The following is an 18,065-nucleotide window of genomic DNA, read 5'->3' as shown; positions in this document are numbered from 1 at the left end:
ATTCAGCGCCGATCCAGCGGTCGCCGGTGGAGACAGCCATGTCCTGTTTACCGATCACCGTAGAAATTGAGCGCGCCTTCGATTGCCGTGAGAGCGGCCGCGTGTGTCGGGGGCAGGTGCGCGGGTCAGGGGACAGGGGACGACCCGCTCAGGTGGGGGGCGATGGCCGTGGGCTGAGCACGGACAGAGCCGGGGATCGCCATCATGCGGCGGGTGCTGCCGCTGCTGCTGCCGCTGCTGCTGGTCTCCGGCCAGACCGTGACCTTTGGTGAGTGTTCTTAGGGCAGGCGGTACCGAAAGTTTATACAAAAACTCTATCATGGGAGCAATAAGTCAAGTGCTTCTTTCCCCAGTTATACGGGACAAATCGTCCTTGCAGGGACGTAGCGTCAGGTATTCTCAGAGCGCCATTACCTACTAGTAGACGATTGTTAGAAAATGTTGATGAAAAACAATGCATGCTGAAAAACAGTAGGAACCTGGCAATTGCGTCCATAAATATTGCCGGCATTACGAAACCATCCCTCTAGTTACCCTGAGATATCTAATTGCACTTGCCTGTTTCACCTTTGAGTCCATTTTCAAAGGGCCAGTTCGACATCAATGTGAGCCAATCAGTTCCAAATTGGACGATCTTACGGTATCAGTTTGGTCGACCGTTGAAGCTCTTAATGTGTAGAACAAGGCCATCTGAGAGGCGAAGTTTGCAATGGCGAACAGGCGGCCGCATTGGGACGCAATAGCAATAGCGCCCGATCGCACCCGCCACGAAACAAGGTCGTTATCGGCCGCTCATTCACACAGAAGTTTCCGCGCCTACAACAAAGCTATGTACCAACCTTGTTTGCCCAACTGCAAAGAACTCAGAGTAACTGCTAACTATAGCAGAGTCGTTAGCGACTGTGAGACTCGCTGGACTGCTTTGAAGTTTAGTTGATTCAGTGAGCAGTCTTCATCAATTGCAGACACCCACCACGTCAACAAGCTCGAAATGTCGCAATAGGCAATAAAAAGAGCTTCTTAAGATGACCTTATGATTGTTTATTGCGTTATTTCGTGAAACATACATGCCTTTATTTATATATAATATGTCTGATAAAATTATGCGGTGTATTGACGTGAATAAATTGCAGGGAGCTCAGCCCTCGGTGTGTAACCTCGTGCCCCGTTTTTTCGCAGTAAATGGCGAGGTTACTACGGACGGCACTACCGTCGTTACGGACCCCGACGGTGGTCGTACGACGTACAACTCTACGGGGAACGACACGATCACCACATCGGCGACGAGTGAGACGGACGGATGGACTCAGTCGGGGCTCGGTGAGTGGCGTCTCGGTAGGAGATGAAGCATACAGTTGAACAAGAACAATAGATATTGGACAATGAACACTGGACAGGCGTTGCATAAAAACGGCAAAAGCTGACACACTAATGTAAACAAATACCTACCTATCCATATGTCAGCTGGTAATGATTAACCGGGCACATATTATAAGATTTTATGGCTGGGATCAGGGGAAGCTGTTCAATAACAAGTCCCCTTTTGGCAAGCACACTGAATGACTCGTTTTCTTCAAAGTTGCACAATGTCGACAATAAAACCTTGCCTATGGGTTGTTAGCAAGCGCACAGTTTGAACAAATTTAAGATTACATTTAAAACGTCAATTCAATCCTAAAATATTGATTTTGTATGTTTAGGTAGCGCAAACATGGCGCAAACATTCAGCATGGCGCAAACATTCAGCTTTCAGTGAACGGCACTCAGCGGATAGGAAAAATATAGTTTAGCTTTGGTCGTTACCGCGTTTACGTTAAAATCAACGTACCGTATGTACACAAAATTGCTGCCAAATTTAACTACACGTACGGCGTGTAGCGAAAACAGTTATTTTTGCTATGTGTTACAATATATATGATAGGTATATCCACAGATAACAGTAGTACTACTGTTATCTGTGGTATATCAGATTGAGCAACTCATTAAAATCTAACGTATCTCAACAGGAGCAAAAAAAAGCGCTGCCGGATTTTGTGCTGGATGATTTTCTAACTTTCAATGTCCTGCTCTGGTCCCCGTGACCGGTTTACTTCCGGGCGGTGCACTTAAAGCTAAGATCGATCGCCACTAAACCCGGCCCGCAATTCTGGCGGCCGGTAAAATTTAGTAGCCACGACCGGCGACGTGACCACCATGCCTGCATATAACTAGTGTCTGGTTTGCGCTCTTGTACGATATATACAGACGTATGAAATAATCCCAGCTCACTACTGGGAAAACATCCGACTGCCTTGGCTTGGAAGGCGCCTTGGATGAGTGTGTGAGTAATTAGGTGGATTCGAATGTAGAATATCCATTCGAATCCACCAGTGGTTTCGAATGATTGCTGTTTTACTGAGCGGCTTGGGCGCATGTAACATAATGCCAGAAAAGCTATGCCAATGGTCATATAAATCCCTACATTTAATGACAATTTTCATTAGGTAAGTACCTGGAGGCCAAAAAAGCAAACCTATCACTGAAAAGTGTTTGATGAGTCGAATTTAAAAAAGAATTAATGCTTGATAAATTATAACATTCGTTTTATTTTGCTTCCTATTACTACGAGTGAACGTTCTGAATAATTAAACGCGAGTAGTCTCTCGGTCCGGTCCGCCTCCAGCGAGGAGGCCATTTCTGGAGGCAGCGCAGCACATACCTACCATCGTCATTAGTTACCAAGTCACTTTATCGACAGATCAGTGAGTCGACCGCCCAAAAAGTCGAGTGGTCGCTGCGGCGGCACCCGTAAAAGGCGGCTGCCGTCCGCCGGGGCCGCCGCGGGAACGGTTTATAGGACGGCGCTCCACCGCCAGGGTCGGCAGAGCGGCCTCCGTCCCACGCGGGCCGGTCGGCCGGCTCGGCGAATTAAATGGTTTGAATATTTATCGAGATTAGACTATTTATTCACCGACTGCATCTGCGTGACATATTTGGATTTTGTCGATGGGAGCTGAACACACCGGATCCGAACGTCACTCTATTTGCAGTTTAGGGAGCACAAGCGCGTACCGCTCCACACGTCCCTCCGATCCCGTCTCTCGGGCCGCCGCCCGCCCAGCCAGGGCTAGCCGCCGACCCCGCCCCAGGGCCACGCGGCAGGGGCGGCGCCGGGCGCGGCCAGCCGGGGAGGCGCCACGGGCGGCGCCAGGCGTGCCACAACGGGCGGCCACAGCCGCCCGTAACACCCCTCCCCCACATGAGCACGAGTCATCCCACGAGCACGAGTGACCCCCCGCATGACAACCACACCAAAAACAGCCTCAACAAAACACAACAACAACAAAAACGACAACTTCGAATCATACATTCATACACACCGTCCCGAGCGCCCTCACACATGCCGCCTAGCGTCGGCCGCGCCTGAGCCACCCCGGCAGGTAGTCCATCAGTCGCCGGTAGCCGGCGGCGCTGAGGTGGACCCCGTCAGCCGAGAAGAACCTGCCGTCCATCTTAAAGCGCCGTTTCCTCCCCTCCCGCCGGCAGAGGCGTCGGCCGAGCGCGACGAAAGTGGAGTCGGTCTCGCGGCACAGTTCGCACAGCGCCCGTTCGAGCCAGAAGGCCGGGGTGGACTCCCACACTCTGCCACCGTCGCGGGCCGGCCGCGGCGTCACGCCGAGGATGGTCACGGCGCAACCAAGGCTACGGGCGTCGATGATGGTCTCCTTCAGCCGCCCCAGCGTCACCACCACCGTGACCGGGTCGAAGGCGGCCCCCCTTGGGTAAACGTCATTACCGCCCAGCCATAAGATGACTTGGAGGTCCGTCAGCTCCCCTTTCCCACAGACCCACGCCCTTACTCCGGTCGCGCTTGACCGCAGCCAGCGGCTCAGAGTCAGCCCGGGGACCGCGCACACGGACAGGCGCCGAGGGGGGTCACACCGGAAGTCCGCCCCGCTCAGCATAGAATCTCCTATTAAGAGCACGGCGGACCCCGGCGGACCAGCCTCCGGCGAACCGCCGGACCCCTCAGCGATGTCCCCCAAGCCAAAGTCCGTGTCGATCGGGTCGCCCAGAATCTCGCCCAATATGTCGGCACCGTCGACCCCGACTGAAGCCCCCGCCAGGATGGCGGCGGCCGGAGATACCGGCCCGCCCAGAATTTCGCCCAATATGTCGGCACCGTCGACCGCGACTGAAACCTCCGCCAGGATGGCGGCGGTCGGAGATACGGGTGGTCGTCCGCCGCCCTCCTCGCCGTCTCCCGGGCGTCTCCTGTCAGGAGACGGGAACGATTCTCCATCTGGCTGCGTCCCCCACATGGCTTCACCCGCGGCACCACCATCCGCGGGTGGGACCTCCACCACCACCTCCACCAGGTCCGAGTCCGACGGCGCCGGCGACGACCACAGTGCGGAGGACGGCATCTCCGTCACCACCTCAGTCAGCTCCGCGTCCTGCTGCACGATCAGCGGCAGCCCGGCGTCCGCGGAAGGCATACCACCTCCCGAGAGCCCTCTGAGGAGACCCTGAAGCTGTTCCTCCAGTCGCTCGCGCTCGGCCCTTTCCTCGGCAACAGCCGTCCAGAGGCTGTCTAGCTCCAGCCGCGTAGGGTCCATCTGAAACTTAAAAATACAATCACCTTTTGGTTCCCGAGCACTTCTTAGCAGCACAAGTCAATATCTGCCCACCCACCCTACTTGATGTAACAGGGTCTTCCACTACTTTCGGTTTCGATCAGGAGGGACCAAATTTGATTTCCCGCCTGAAACCTTTGACACACATCCTGACCTAGTCACATAATAGACCGGTCACGCTCCTGTTCTGCCGCAAAACCGGATCGAGAAGACACATCGGTCGAGGTGGGTCAGCGCTGGAAGCGACTAACGGGCACCCACCTCGACTGCGGCCTCCCCTCCTCACGAGGGACACCTCAACTTTGTGACCCCGGTGTCCCGGACCTCAGCTGACCAAGACGCCCCACTGGGCAGTCCCGCCGAAAATGGTCAGGAGCACCACACCCGTAACACCCGCTAGTTTTGGACGTATCAGGGCTGAAACGAGCAACAGTGAGTGCCTCCAAGGACGACTGCAGCTGCCCAACCTCCTGTTGAAGCTGACTTACTGTGTCCTGGAGCATCGCGCGCTCAGTTTCGGCGTCACGCTAGGCTAATGCTACCGACCCACTCGATGTTCGTTCCGTATCAGTGTTTCCTCCTTTATGTTTCAATAACTTTTACCTGTCTCATACAGGGGCCGCGCATAGTCGAGTGCGACACCATCCAACAGAGGCAATAGCCGTTTACCCTATCAAAAAAGCACGACGCTGTCTCACAGGCTAACCGCCTGCGATACTACTCAGTCTCTAAATAATAATAATAAATAATCAAGGCTAACCGCCCCGAAAAATGCCTGCGGTAACCCTACCGTCCCCTCATCCACCACTGATCCGAGCAGACCGCTCGGCTCCGGCCATTAGTTAATCGGCTACAGTCTAAACACAATCATGCCAAACGATAATAACACAACAGACTCACCGTTGCCGTCGCCGGTCCTACCGACCGCGCCAAATGTTGCGGGAGCTGAACACACCGGATCCGAACGTCACTCTATTTGCAGTTTAGGGAGCACAAGCGCGTACCGCTCCACACGTCCCTCCGATCCCGTCTCTCGGGCCGCCGCCCGCCCAGCCAGGGCTAGCCGCCGACCCCGCCCCAGGGCCACGCGGCAGGGGCGGCGCCGGGCGCGGCCAGCCGGGGAGGCGCCACGGGCGGCGCCAGGCGTGCCACAACGGGCGGCCACAGCCGCCCGTAACAGAATATCCATTCGAATCCACCAGTGGTTTCGAATGATTGCTGTTTTACTGAGCGGCTTGGGCGCATGTAACATAATGCCAGAAAAGCTATGCCAATGGTCATATAAATCCCTACATTTAATGACAATTTTCATTAGGTAAGTACCTGGAGGCCAAAAAAGCAAACCTATCACTGAAAAGTGTTTGATGAGTCGAATTTAAAAAAGAATTAATGCTTGATAAATTATAACATTCGTTTTATTTTGCTTCCTATTACTACGAGTGAACGTTCTGAATAATTAAACGCGAGTAGTCTCTCGGTCCGGTCCGCCTCCAGCGAGGAGGCCATTTCTGGAGGCAGCGCAGCACATACCTACCATCGTCATTAGTTACCAAGTCACTTTATCGACAGATCAGTGAGTCGACCGCCCAAAAAGTCGAGTGGTCGCTGCGGCGGCACCCGTAAAAGGCGGCTGCCGTCCGCCGGGGCCGCCGCGGGAACGGTTTATAGGACGGCGCTCCACCGCCAGGGTCGGCAGAGCGGCCTCCGTCCCACGCGGGCCGGTCGGCCGGCTCGGCGAATTAAATGGTTTGAATATTTATCGAGATTAGACTATTTATTCACCGACTGCATCTGCGTGACATATTTGGATTTTGTCGATCGATCAACGAGTGTCCGTACATTGTTCAGTACTTAGTCTGACATATAGCCGGCTGTGTGAGTCCATTTTCCGGTAATTGCACAAAACTAGATACTCTGTCCTGACCACTGATCGGACACAACTTCCGACTAACGATTGATTATCAATCTGGCGTTAAAAATGCATGCAACAACGGATGTAAACGGACATTGATTAATGGAAACTGTCCTATTAAAGGCGCACAATCAGTAACGATTCTATAGTCAGTCTATTTATTATTGTATCACCAAGCTGGTGGCTTAGCGACCGTGGCCGCAGCTGCACCGGGGCACCGAGCCAGTGACCTTGCGTCAGTTATCAAGTCCTTGACCGCCAGACACTGGTTATTAGCCATTTCTCTCTGATCTCTCATCGCTAGTCTCTGGTCCCTAGCCACCGGTCCCTCGTTGTTGGTCTCTGGTCCTCAATGCTGATCCCCGGACCTAGGCCGTCCCCGTCTGGGCCAGTTTACGGTCGCGCGCGGCCGGTCCCTTCTCCTGGACCGTTCTTCGCGTCGCCGACGCGGTGGTCCCTGTTCTCGGAGTAAGTAGCGTCTGTAGTGACTACCGTTCGCTTTTAAAAATACTAGAAGGAAGTCTGTGTGACGTGTGTGTTTACTATAACTGTACCTCGGTAAGAAACCATCTCCGAAGACGGAAACGTGCGTAAATAACAGTCATACGAATCCTTCGATTGACGTGATGTAGTTTCATTCAAAGATGTCTTCAGTTTATAGATAACTCACGTGTCTTACAAAGGAGCTTATTATATAGGTGGAGGACAAAAATGTCATGAAATCCTTGGCAATTCGCAGTTATGAATATTGCACGGATGCACCCGCTCACATTCAACTCACCTACAAAGCGATGCAGGCTTTCAGACGAGCGCAATTAGCATTGATTCAGCATGCATTATGCAATGTGCACTCTCAGATTGTCCCCACAATGAATATGCATTTCCACTGACCCTTGCCTAGCTCTTATTAGTGGGCGGATGAATGGATCGTGGACATTATCACTCAATAGAACATATGTTGATGTTGTCTCGGAGCTGGCTTCATTCTGAAGGTTTTATTTTATCGTGCATGACCTCGAAGCATCGCCATTCCACTGTAGAACATCAGCAAAAAACTTATGTAATCGCTCTAGGGCGACTCAGCTGGATAATCTCAGCGAAAGGTGAGTTTGCATTGTTTTACGACCACAGCGGGTAAGCGTTACTTCCACTGCGGTGAGTCGGTTTTAGTTAGTTCACATGTTTACCGTGCAAACTGCCTGCCTGCGTCAACAGAGAAACCTGACCGGAACAAACGCTTCCTTTTCAGATGTCGAGAACACCACCACGGCTGTGGACCTGAACGCTACAACAACCACAGCTGAAACCTCGACCAGCCCGACCCCGTCCACGACCACTCGACGAACGACCCGGACCACGACAACGACCACAACGACGACCACCACGCCGCCGCCTCCCAACTGGAACCTGTTGCCGGAGGAGCGGTGTCTGTGCCGGCTGGACCGCTCCCTGAGCTGGGCCAGGGAGCAGCTGATCGCCGAGATCCTCCTCGCTGAGGAAGCTGCCAGAGCTGCCGCCACCACCACACTGTCCCCGAACGAAACGCAGACTGTTACTGGTGACCCACTGGACGCAAACAATACTGTTGTTTTGGGGACAGCAGATGACAACAGTACAGCTGTGAATGATCTAGGGTTAAGTGAAGAATCTGACAATGTGACATCAGTTACATTGGGAGGAAACGCTGGAGGAAGCACCGATGCCGCTGGTACGACCACCGAAATATCAACCGACAGTCAGCTATCTACGACAACCGAGACGGTGCCGGAGGGACTGCGGAGGAGGAAGAGAGAGGTAGAGACTACCACAGACATTCCGAGCACCACAGAAACGAACGGTGAAGCAACTTTGTCAAACACCACCGAACTGTGCCTCAACGGGACATGTCAGAATATCACAGACACCACAGAGGATAGCACCGTTTCACTTAACTCTACCGAGGCTGACATCAGCAACACTACGACAGTCCACACGACAGTCACCGAGACTTCAACGACGTCGACTACCACAACGACAACGACGACGACCCGGGTGACGACCACGACGCCGGCGGAGCGTCAGTTCCCCCCGGGAGTGATGGCCAGTGGCCAACCGCGACGGCGACGGCTCTCCCTCTGCCACTGCCCCGAGAAAGGTAAAGAGGCCGAGAAGATATATACAAATGCTGTTTTGCTCCTTCGATGAAAAGTATTAGCCGTCAGTAAAACGGCTTCCTTTTTTCCTGATAGCTTCAGGCATATCTCACGCATTAGAGTTTCCTAGTTCAGAGTGTTAATCCATCAAAGTTGTTCCGACTATTTCTGACACCAGTCTGGGCCTGTCTCACTTGTTCCGAACTTCAGCTCCACTGCCTCGATAGAAATCAAAGAAATATCCCCAGATGCCTCAGCTTCCGTTCATCGCATTTCTGCCTTTGCGAATTCAACTCGATAAGGAAAATCAAATATCCCATTCCTGCCGTGTTTTCGACACTCGATGTCGCTTCTACGACTCCCAAAGCGCGGCGAAATTCTCTCGTGGTTTATAGTCATAACTTGGTTTTAACTGTATGTTGGCTTAGGATTTGGTGTGTCATTCATTTTCAGCCAGAACACGTTACTGAGCTCTTACCTACATGCAACCACGATTATAGCTCAATTATCTTCTTTATTCTTCTCGATTTATGAACAGGGCTGGTTGCCAACAGTAAGCGATTGTTGACTAATACGTTGTTGGTGTGACTGGTGTTATTGCCACGCTAGCTTGATAAGATTCAGAACATGGTAGAATGATGTTCCACTCCTCAGAAGCTATCAGTTGACTGGAACGGTTGCGCCGTTTATAACATAATTATAGGCGAGTCTATTGTCAGCGTTAAGGCCTGGCTACACTATGCGTTTTCTGCGTGCGTTTTTGCAGGTTTGCGTGTTTTGCGTAATATCGTTCTAGGAAAAAAGTGATAAACAATATAATTTTTACTTTGGTTATATACAAAAGCTAATATAACTCTTATGTAACTAAAATTTAAGGTGAAAAACATCACAAAAACGTAATATCGTTCTTTTTTTCTAGAACGATATCACGCAAAACACGCAAACACGCAAAAACGCACGAAGAAAACGCATAGTGTAGCCAGGCCTTTAGGTCATAGCATTATAGGTACTGTCGGTAGCCGCGTGAGCTCATTTTGTGTGATGCGGCACAGCCTAGCACTCCATGCAACCATTTGCCTGTAAAAAGTGGAACATCATTCTGTACTCTGTAGGTAACTGTACAGTGTACATACTCTGAATAACTAGGAGATACTTCGGTGTGTAGACGGACTTAACAATTAACTAGAGAACGTCTACAGCAAGATTCCAGCTTGCCTTGCAGCGCGGCGCCTGCAGCGACAGACTCGCCATCTCAGTGGGCGGCGGGTTCGCGCGAGATGAGCAGTGGTCCTATGACGTCATCAGTTCCGTCTTTGTTGACCGATGACGTGGGCGTGATAGGCTGTAATTGCTCCTTAATGCGACTGTCAAATAGGAAATGGATTATTACCATAAACAATCCATGCATAATTGCATAGTGCGCGCTTCATCTCTGTAATTGTCTTATTTACAGTGGCGGGAGTCTGGGGCTCCATTCGAATTCTCAACATGCACTGGAGAACAGTGCTGCTCTATCCAGAGGAGGTAGCCTACCAAGAGGCCACCAAATATATTCATGAACAGGTAAGGTTGCACAGGACTCATAGGAGTTCAATAGCATGCATTCTGTGCAGAAGCTTGGCCAACTTTTACCGGAAGGCGGAACTCATGCATTACCGATGATGGTTTGATAGTGTCCTGCGTAGTGCGTTACCTTTAAAGGGATTGGTAGGGGAGAGCTCCCATCATGCGCCCGGAAATGCGAAAACTCGTTCTCGCTTAAAATATCTGTCCACAGTCCAATCAATACGGTATCGTTTTGATTACGATTTCTGAGCAAAATCTTCTCTATTCTACAAAATATCTTCTCTTGCCATTGAAATACGTGGCATGATGACTAATTGCGTTTTTTTTCTAAATCCTTGCAAAAGACGCGTTTAGACACAGCATGTGTATACGCTGTGTCTAAATGCCTAAAGAACAGCCCGAGGGAGGCATTTGATGAAGTCCTGTAGGTTATGATTTGGTGGCAACACCGCATTGTTTCTAAACTACATCTTGGCCACTACAGCTGGACCGTATCTTCCGCCAAACGCTGGGCTCGTGGTACTCAACCTCAGAGGTGCTAAACATGGAGGAGGGCAGCGTCATCGCCCACCACAAGGTCTACCTCACCAGGGAGGTGGAGAACATGACCGAGCTGGTCCAAGCCTCCTTCGAGGCCGGCTACGAGTCGGGAGTCTCCGACATCCGAGTGGACAACTCGACCAGCTACTACAGTAAGTGACAGAGCTCTGTTTATATTCCAGTTAAATAAAGGACGAGTACGAACCGTGCCCTGGCTGGGTGACTATGGGCTAGATAAGATCATATAGGTAAACGGCAATCAACAAGCAGCAAGTTAACATCACCTATTCGCCAAGAACACCGCCCACCAGAGCGCACCTATATCCTGCTGCCCGTGACTGTGTGTCGAGCCACGGACGGCCCTCATGACGGTCCGTTTCCTAAGTGCGATTCCCCGGAATGAAGCTCGGTCGGCCGAACGCCCCCGGACGTAGTCAGTGGGCGATGCGGGCGTGCGGGCCAGCCAGCCTGCTCCGCCGCCGATAGGGTGTATCAGCCCGGAACACGTCTCGAGCTCGGCAAACACATCTCATGGAACAGGGAATATAATTTTGGGAAAGGGTATTGTTCTTAAATTGCGTGTTTTATGAAGTTATGCAGATACGCATCAAACACAGTACCTTCACACTCATAAGACTAAGTCGGTGGTGGCTCGACAGATGACATTTTAATTCGCATATCTGTCATTTGTTTCAGTTCCTCCTGGGCCAGTCCCAAAGCCTGCCATATGGTACCTGCGATATCTGGCGCTGGCCATCGGAATAGGTGGGTGACATCGTATGTGCTATAAGTCAATATAAGTCATTCAATGAATACTATATGACTATGATTGAATCAATTGCACACACACACACAGCTTACATAAGTGCACTATACCGCCTGTACTTGCAGACAATAAAGGAATACTTCTAATTACATGAATAGGTAGCGTAAATCATGAGTCGCTGTGTTTACCTACCAGTATAATCACTGTAAAAGTTGTTGGAATCGGTACATCCCAACGTAAGGAGATTAAATATTATTACGGAGCGAGCGAAGCGAGCGTAGTCTTTCCTTAGATTAACGGAAATTTCTGAGTACCAGTATAACGCCTTTTGGGGCGACTAACGGAGCGAGCGAGAGGGTGAGCCTTGCACGTGCAAAATTTCGACGGGGTACCTCCAGCTGACTTGTGCACGGCACCCTACTAACCGGTCTCAAGCGATATGCCAAATTTGAGCACAATCGGCCCAGCCGTTCTCGATATCTGGAAGCGGCACCCTGCACATGCGCACGTGCAAAATGGGTCCCAACTGACTTTTGCACGGCACCCTACTAACCGGTCCCTAACCATGTGCCAAATTTGAGCGCCATCGGTCCAGCCGTTCTCGAGATCTGGTATCGACCCCTGCACGTGCGCACGTGCAGCAGCACCCCAACTCTGGCACATGGATCTGCATCGCCTTGTGGGTGCCTACCTACATGCCAACTTTCAGCGCAATCGGCCAAGTAGTTACCGAGATATTGCAACAATTACAAAAGTGACACCTCTTCGTTTTGCACGTGGGACGTGCATAAGGGGTCACCCACATGCATCGGGAATAGTCCAATACTTGGTAGAAGGAATGAAGCTACCCTACAAAAATTACCGCGTGTAAATCGGTCAAGTGGTTGCTGAGATATAAGCGTCGCAGAATCGTGACCACGGCCGGCCGGCTGGCCGGCCGCTCATACTCGGAAATTTCCGTTATTACGGAGCGAGCGAAGCGAGCGTAGTCTTTCCTTAGATTAACGGAAATTTCTGAGTATGAGCGGCCGGCCGGCCGGCCGGCCGGCCGGCCGGCCGTGGTCACGCTTTTGCGAGGCTTATATCTCAGCAACCACTTGACCGATTTACATGCGGTAATTTTTGTAGGGTAGCTTCATTCCTTCTACCAAGTATTGCACTATTCCCGATGCATGTGGGTGACCCCTTATGCACGTGCCACGTGCAAAACGAAGAGGTGTCACTTTTGTAATTGTTGCAATATCTCGGTAACTACTGGGCCGATTGCGCTGAGAGTTGGCATGTAGGTAGGCACCCACTAGGCAATGCATATCCATGTGCCAGAGTTGGGGTGCTGTTGCACGTGCGCACGTGCAGGGGTCGTTTCCAGATCTCAGGAACGGCTGGACCGATTGCACTCAAATTTGGTACATGGATAGGGACCGGTTAGTAGGGTGCCGTGCACAAGTCAGTTGGGACCCATTTTGCACGTGCGCACGTGCAGGGTACCGCTTCCAGATCTCGAGAACGGCTGGGCCGATTGTGCCCAAATTTGGCACATCGCTAGAGACCAGTTAGTAGGGTGCCGTGCACAAGTCAGTTGGAGGTACCCCCTCGCAATTTCGCACGTGCAAGGCCCACCCTCTCGCTCGCTCCGTTAGTCGCCCCAAAAGGCGTTATACTGGTTCTACATACGTAAGACTCCGCTCGCTTCGCTCGCTCCGTAATGAGCGGCCGGCCGTGGTCACGCTTTTGCGAGGCTTATATCTCAGCAACCACTTGACCGATTTACATGCGGTAATTTTTGTAGGGTAGCTTCATTCCTTCTACCAAGTATTGCACTATTCCCGATGCATGTGGGTGACCCCTTATGCACGTGCCACCGGCCACGTGCAAAACCAAGAGGTGTCACTTTTGTAATGGTTGCAATATCTCGGTAACTACTGGGCCGATTGCGCTGAGAGTTGGCATGTAGGTAGGCACCCACTAGGCAATGCATATCCATGTGCCAGAGTTGGGGTGCTGCTGCACGTGCGCACGTGCAGGGGTCGTTTCCAGATCTCGAGAACGGCTGGACCGATTGCGCTCAAATTTGGTACACGGTTACGGAGCAGTTAGTAGGGTGCCGTGCACAAGTCAGTTGGGACCCATTTTGCACGTGCGCACGTGCAGGGTGCCGCTTCCAGATCTCGAGAACGGCTGAGCCGATTGTGCTCAAATTTGGCACATCGCTAGAGACCGATTAGTAAGGTGCCGTGCACAAGTCAGTTGGAGGTACCCCCTCGCAATTTCGCACGTGCAAGGCCCACCCTCTCGCTCGCTCCGTTAGTCGCCACAAAAGGCGTTATACTGAGCCCTGTTCGGGTCCGCGCAAAATATTTTGCTGAGTGTGAAGTCACACATGCGATGATGTCAGCCGCCTGGCTCCGCCCATGCTCCGCCCCCTCTCCGCCGGCCCGCAAAGCCCACGCAAAGCCGAGGGCCACGCGAGACGCGGCGAACCGTGGCGCGGATGGACTGGTGTGTTTCGTTCAATTACTGAGTAAAATGCGTTCAAATGTGGTTAATAGCAATGTGCCACTGAAAAGAAAGATAATGATACCAAAATAACACCATACTAACCACTTACAATAAGAAATATTCGTATATAATGTAAGATAAAAACACCAAAACCACCCAACGTTTCGTGTTATTCACTTTTTCAAGGGTGATATGCATACATATCACCCTTGAAAAAGTGAATAACACGAAACGTTGGGTGGTTTTGGTGTTTTTATCTTACATTATATACGAATTAATTTGTCCAATTCAAATAATCAATAAGAAATATATGAGGGTAAACTTTAATCCGCGCCACTTTCGCCTCCTGCAGCTACTATTTTCTTCTTGCGCAAAACTGAAAGATTTTGCGCGAGCCTACGTCACACGTGTGACGTCATACGCCGAAGGGCGGAGCTTGGCACCCGAGAGACCCCAACTGCGCATGCGTGGTGCAAAATTTTGCAATAGGATGCGCTGCCCGAACAGGGCCCTGGTAATAATCGAGTGACGCTAGTCGCTAGTTTATTTTCAACTTATGGCCTCAACTAGCATCAAATGAAAATCAGAGTGCTCGTTGTTTGGCAAGGAATGTGAAATTATTTAACTTAGGTAAGCCAAAGTTTGTTTCGTTTTGCTGTTATTAGAAGCACATAATAAAATTATCAATGCAACAAACTTTGGATTACTAAGTGGGCGAATTTCACATTCCTTGACTGACAACGAGACTTCTGAGTTCACTTGAAGATACATATTTCTAGGCTGCATTCTGAAAGTAAGAAATACACAAACACATGTAAAGCTTGCAGTGCAGCAGCCTGAAGCTTTCAATCTGTCTGTTTCAGTGATCATGATCGCCATCATGTATGACATTGCGTGGCGGACCAACACGTGCGCTCTACGGTCCCCATACGGCTACCTCGAGGAGCCCGACGGCAAGCAGCACGTCACCCTCCGAGAGCGGCTCCGAGTCGCGGCCGACAAGACCAGGGAGGCCGCGGGCAGGACGCTCGTCGCCACCAGGGACGTGGCGGTGAAGACGGGGAGGACCATATCGAACCCGGAGACGTTCCGCAAGATCGGCACCCTGGTGACGACGAACGTGGTCTGGGTGAAGACGGTCGGCGCGCTGAAGAAGAGCCCGCCGGAGGACCGGCAGCCGACGCTGGACCCGGAGCAAGGTCTGGAGCAGCAGGCCGAGCAGCTGGAGCAGCAGCTGGACGAGCCCGGACAAACGGACGGAGCTGATGTTCAAGAGCCAGGTGAGGGCGAGTCTCCGGCAGAGGGTGAGGGAGAGGGAGAGGCGACGGATAAGGACGAGGGCGAGGCGCCGGCAGACGCCTCTGAGGAGGCGACGCCCAGCGACGAATCAGATGGAGGCTCCCCTGAGGCAGAGGAGGGCGCTCCCAAGGAGGAGGAACAGGAACCAGCGGAGAGCACCGAGAATGAGCAGCCCTCTGAAGACGCGCCAACAGAGCCTGCGCAGCAAGAGGCCGATAGCTAAACTGACCAGCAGGCCATTCAAACCGTCAGTGGGGACGGACAAGTTATAAGAAACATCCGTCTTCAGCGTGGCCTCAGGCCTGATGCTATAGTATGATAACTACATTGCGCGGTTACAGTTGTTGGGTAAAGGAAAATCCTGTTATTGCCTTGCTTCGTAAGCTAATGTATATCGGTTCACGCTTAGAGACACGCTACGTGTAAGATCATACAATGAGCGTGCTCTGTAACTAGCGACACTGGTCGTTTTGCATTAATGTTTAATAACGGACAATGTTGACTTTTTATTAAGTTTGCCGACAATTTTTTTCCGATAAGCACTACCGCCTGGGCTCATTCACTTCAGAATAACTTTCAGATGCAATTGAGCTTTTTTCTTCTTCAATTGATTAGATGGATGGTTTTTCGAGCAACCCTCCTCCCAACCACCGGCGTAGAAATCCAAAAACCCCAGCGGAACGCGGCTTCATTCGTTCATTCATTGACAAAATTTAGGTCCAATGACTACTGAGCATGCTGTCTACAGGTGTCTGCAGGTGTCTGCAGGTGTTACGAAGCATTTAATGTTTTATTAGAAAACATTTCAGCATTACTATAGGTATTGTATTATCAAGCCGAAATAGTCTTATGGCAGATGATAATCATGAAATGACACATGCCTTTTGATCATGACAGACGACATGCTTCGTTGATTTCGAAGAGCAATACAACTGAAAAATACATTTTTGTTTCTTCGTATTTGATATAACCATTATAATATAGGTAGTTATAATGGTATAGTGGTAAACACTAATCAAATCAAGCGTCGGTATCGTAAGAAGCGTTAGGGTGGCCGTTTTGCCCCATTCTTCCTTTGACGAGTCAGGACAAAGACAATGGTCAGGATGGGGAACAGGAGCCTTAGCCACCAGCCTGTACTGTAGGACACGAATGAGCGCAATAAAATTATAAAACATATACGATGATAATTAATTGCATTTCTACCACGATTTTAGCATACACGCGACGCATTAAAGGAGATGTCAGGCACGGTCTCCGGGTTTCATGGGAATTCTTTTTTTTCTCGAAGGGATGTTTTACTTACCCGACAGGTGGGCTTTATCCTTGTATGCACATCCGTCTAAATATCCTGCAGCTAGCCAACTTGTCGACCACCATGCCACAGCCTGATCTGACATGATGTGATGATCTTCCCTATCCCGGACCGTTAATTGACTTGGAGCTATTTGTGTTATGATGAGGAACGCCAACACACGCTCGCCGCGCTTCTCACGTTGTTTCATGATTAAAATGAGCTTATACCAAGAGCAATATTTCATTTAGAAAAATGGGACAATGGTCTAATTGCCATAAATCAACAACCGCGTTCTCGGCGAAATTTCCGGGTCATGATTTTCGATGGTGGTTTAGTTTTCCATGATAAACGTAAAAGGCTTGTCAGGGATTTAAAAGCATACGACTATTGTAAACGCATGGACGTTTGAATTGTCTGTATGGTGACATCAACATCTGGTTGTCCTTTGCTTTTGTGACAGCCGCTGTCACTGAATGTGGGCGATCAGTTGATGGGCTGATTAGTTGTGAAGTAAGCTATGTCAGACGCTAAATTTCAATTTTGCGCGTAGATGGGTATGGGTAGTGGGTAGTACCCATTGGGTACCTAGTTATATGCCAAATATCATGATTTACGGTGAAAAGTGTTCCGTGCCCGCATTGAAAGGGCAGTGATTGCATGTATCGGAAAATATGAATTCACCGTACAGCGATCAGCTAACTAGCCTCGCGTACCATACCCAAAATAAGACAGGTAAGGACCTTTAAAAGCCAGACATAAAACGTGGTTAATGTTTGGCAATGCGGAAGGAAAGGGCAGCGTTGTGGGAGGCTATATTTTAAATCTATGTTATGTAACGGAATTTTATGCAAAAAGTGCACGACAAAAACTGATAAATTATGAGGTGAAATAAAGAACGTTGGGATATCCATTGGGTAGTGCAGAGTTCAACATGTTACATCTTTAATCATTTTTTTTGTCTTTTTTATTGCTGAACTAAGCACTGCATTAGGTACTGATAATGATTCAGCAATAGGCGATGCTTACAATAACATAAGTAACATGTTGTTATAGCATAAGTTAACATCTTGCCCCTTGCTCCCGACCAAAACAAAGCGTAGTGTTCCCGGTTCCGCTTAGGCGACGTCAAAATTCCACTCAGGCTTAGAAACTAGTTTCGGCACCGTATCATCTCATGACTGCACTATTACGACCAATTTACCGACATAGTTTCTGCGATCACAGCTTCCCCAGCTAACTATAGTAAATCTCAATTTGTAGCTAACAGTCTAATTCTAAATCCAGCTGCCGCTGTCTCCACACCAGACCAGAGCATAGCTCTGCAGTCTGCGGTCGCAGTGGTGCGCGGAGTCTCATCACCTCAATCAAAACACCGGACCGCTCCCGGCCGCGGGCCCACAGCTATGAGCAGCCGACCCCTGTCACCTGAGGCCTCAGC

At 50.6% G+C, this 18,065-nt stretch overlaps 2 protein-coding genes across 2 annotated transcripts; one reads left to right on the top strand and one right to left on the bottom strand.

The window, feature by feature from the left end:
* Window positions 1-150: 150 nt before the first annotated feature.
* Window positions 151-16,274, top strand: LOC122389123. The gene is made up of 7 exons (XM_043380835.1): window positions 151-268; window positions 1,180-1,320; window positions 7,778-8,662; window positions 10,114-10,223; window positions 10,711-10,918; window positions 11,463-11,531; window positions 14,895-16,274. The coding sequence occupies exons 1-7, from the start codon at window positions 205-207 to the stop codon at window positions 15,551-15,553; spliced, it is 2,136 nt and encodes a 711-aa protein (XP_043236770.1). The 5' UTR covers window positions 151-204; the 3' UTR covers window positions 15,554-16,274.
* LOC122389124 lies at window positions 3,319-5,751 on the bottom strand. Its single transcript, XM_043380836.1, has 2 exons — window positions 5,517-5,751; window positions 3,319-4,598 (listed from the first exon to the last, which is right to left on the bottom strand). The coding sequence occupies exon 2, from the start codon at window positions 4,596-4,598 to the stop codon at window positions 3,387-3,389; it is 1,212 nt and encodes a 403-aa protein (XP_043236771.1). The 5' UTR covers window positions 5,517-5,751; the 3' UTR covers window positions 3,319-3,386.
* Window positions 16,275-18,065: the final 1,791 nt, after the last annotated feature.

Source organism: Amphibalanus amphitrite, unplaced genomic scaffold (genome assembly GCF_019059575.1).
Source record: "Amphibalanus amphitrite isolate SeventyFive unplaced genomic scaffold, NRLGWU_Aamphi_draft 000344F_arrow, whole genome shotgun sequence".
Lineage (NCBI taxonomy): Eukaryota > Metazoa > Arthropoda > Thecostraca > Balanomorpha > Balanidae > Amphibalanus > Amphibalanus amphitrite.
Note: the sequence above shows the minus strand (reverse complement) of the source record. Positions and strands in the feature narration are given on the sequence as shown.

What these genes read in the sequence shown, in the direction of transcription:
- LOC122389123 (XM_043380835.1), top strand. Translation starts at nt 205, where the DNA reads ATGCGGCGGGTGCTGCCGCTGCTGCTGCCGCTGCTGCTGGTCTCCGGC. An exon ending in ATGGACTCAGTCGGGGCTCG is followed by an intron (nt 1,321 to 7,777) that starts GTGAGTGGCGTC and finishes CTTCCTTTTCAG; the next exon opens with ATGTCGAGAACACCACCACG. An exon ending in CTGCCACTGCCCCGAGAAAG is followed by an intron (nt 8,663 to 10,113) that starts GTAAAGAGGCCG and finishes TCTTATTTACAG; the next exon opens with TGGCGGGAGTCTGGGGCTCC.
- LOC122389124 (XM_043380836.1), bottom strand. Translation starts at nt 4,598, where the DNA reads ATGGACCCTACGCGGCTGGAGCTAGACAGCCTCTGGACGGCTGTTGCC.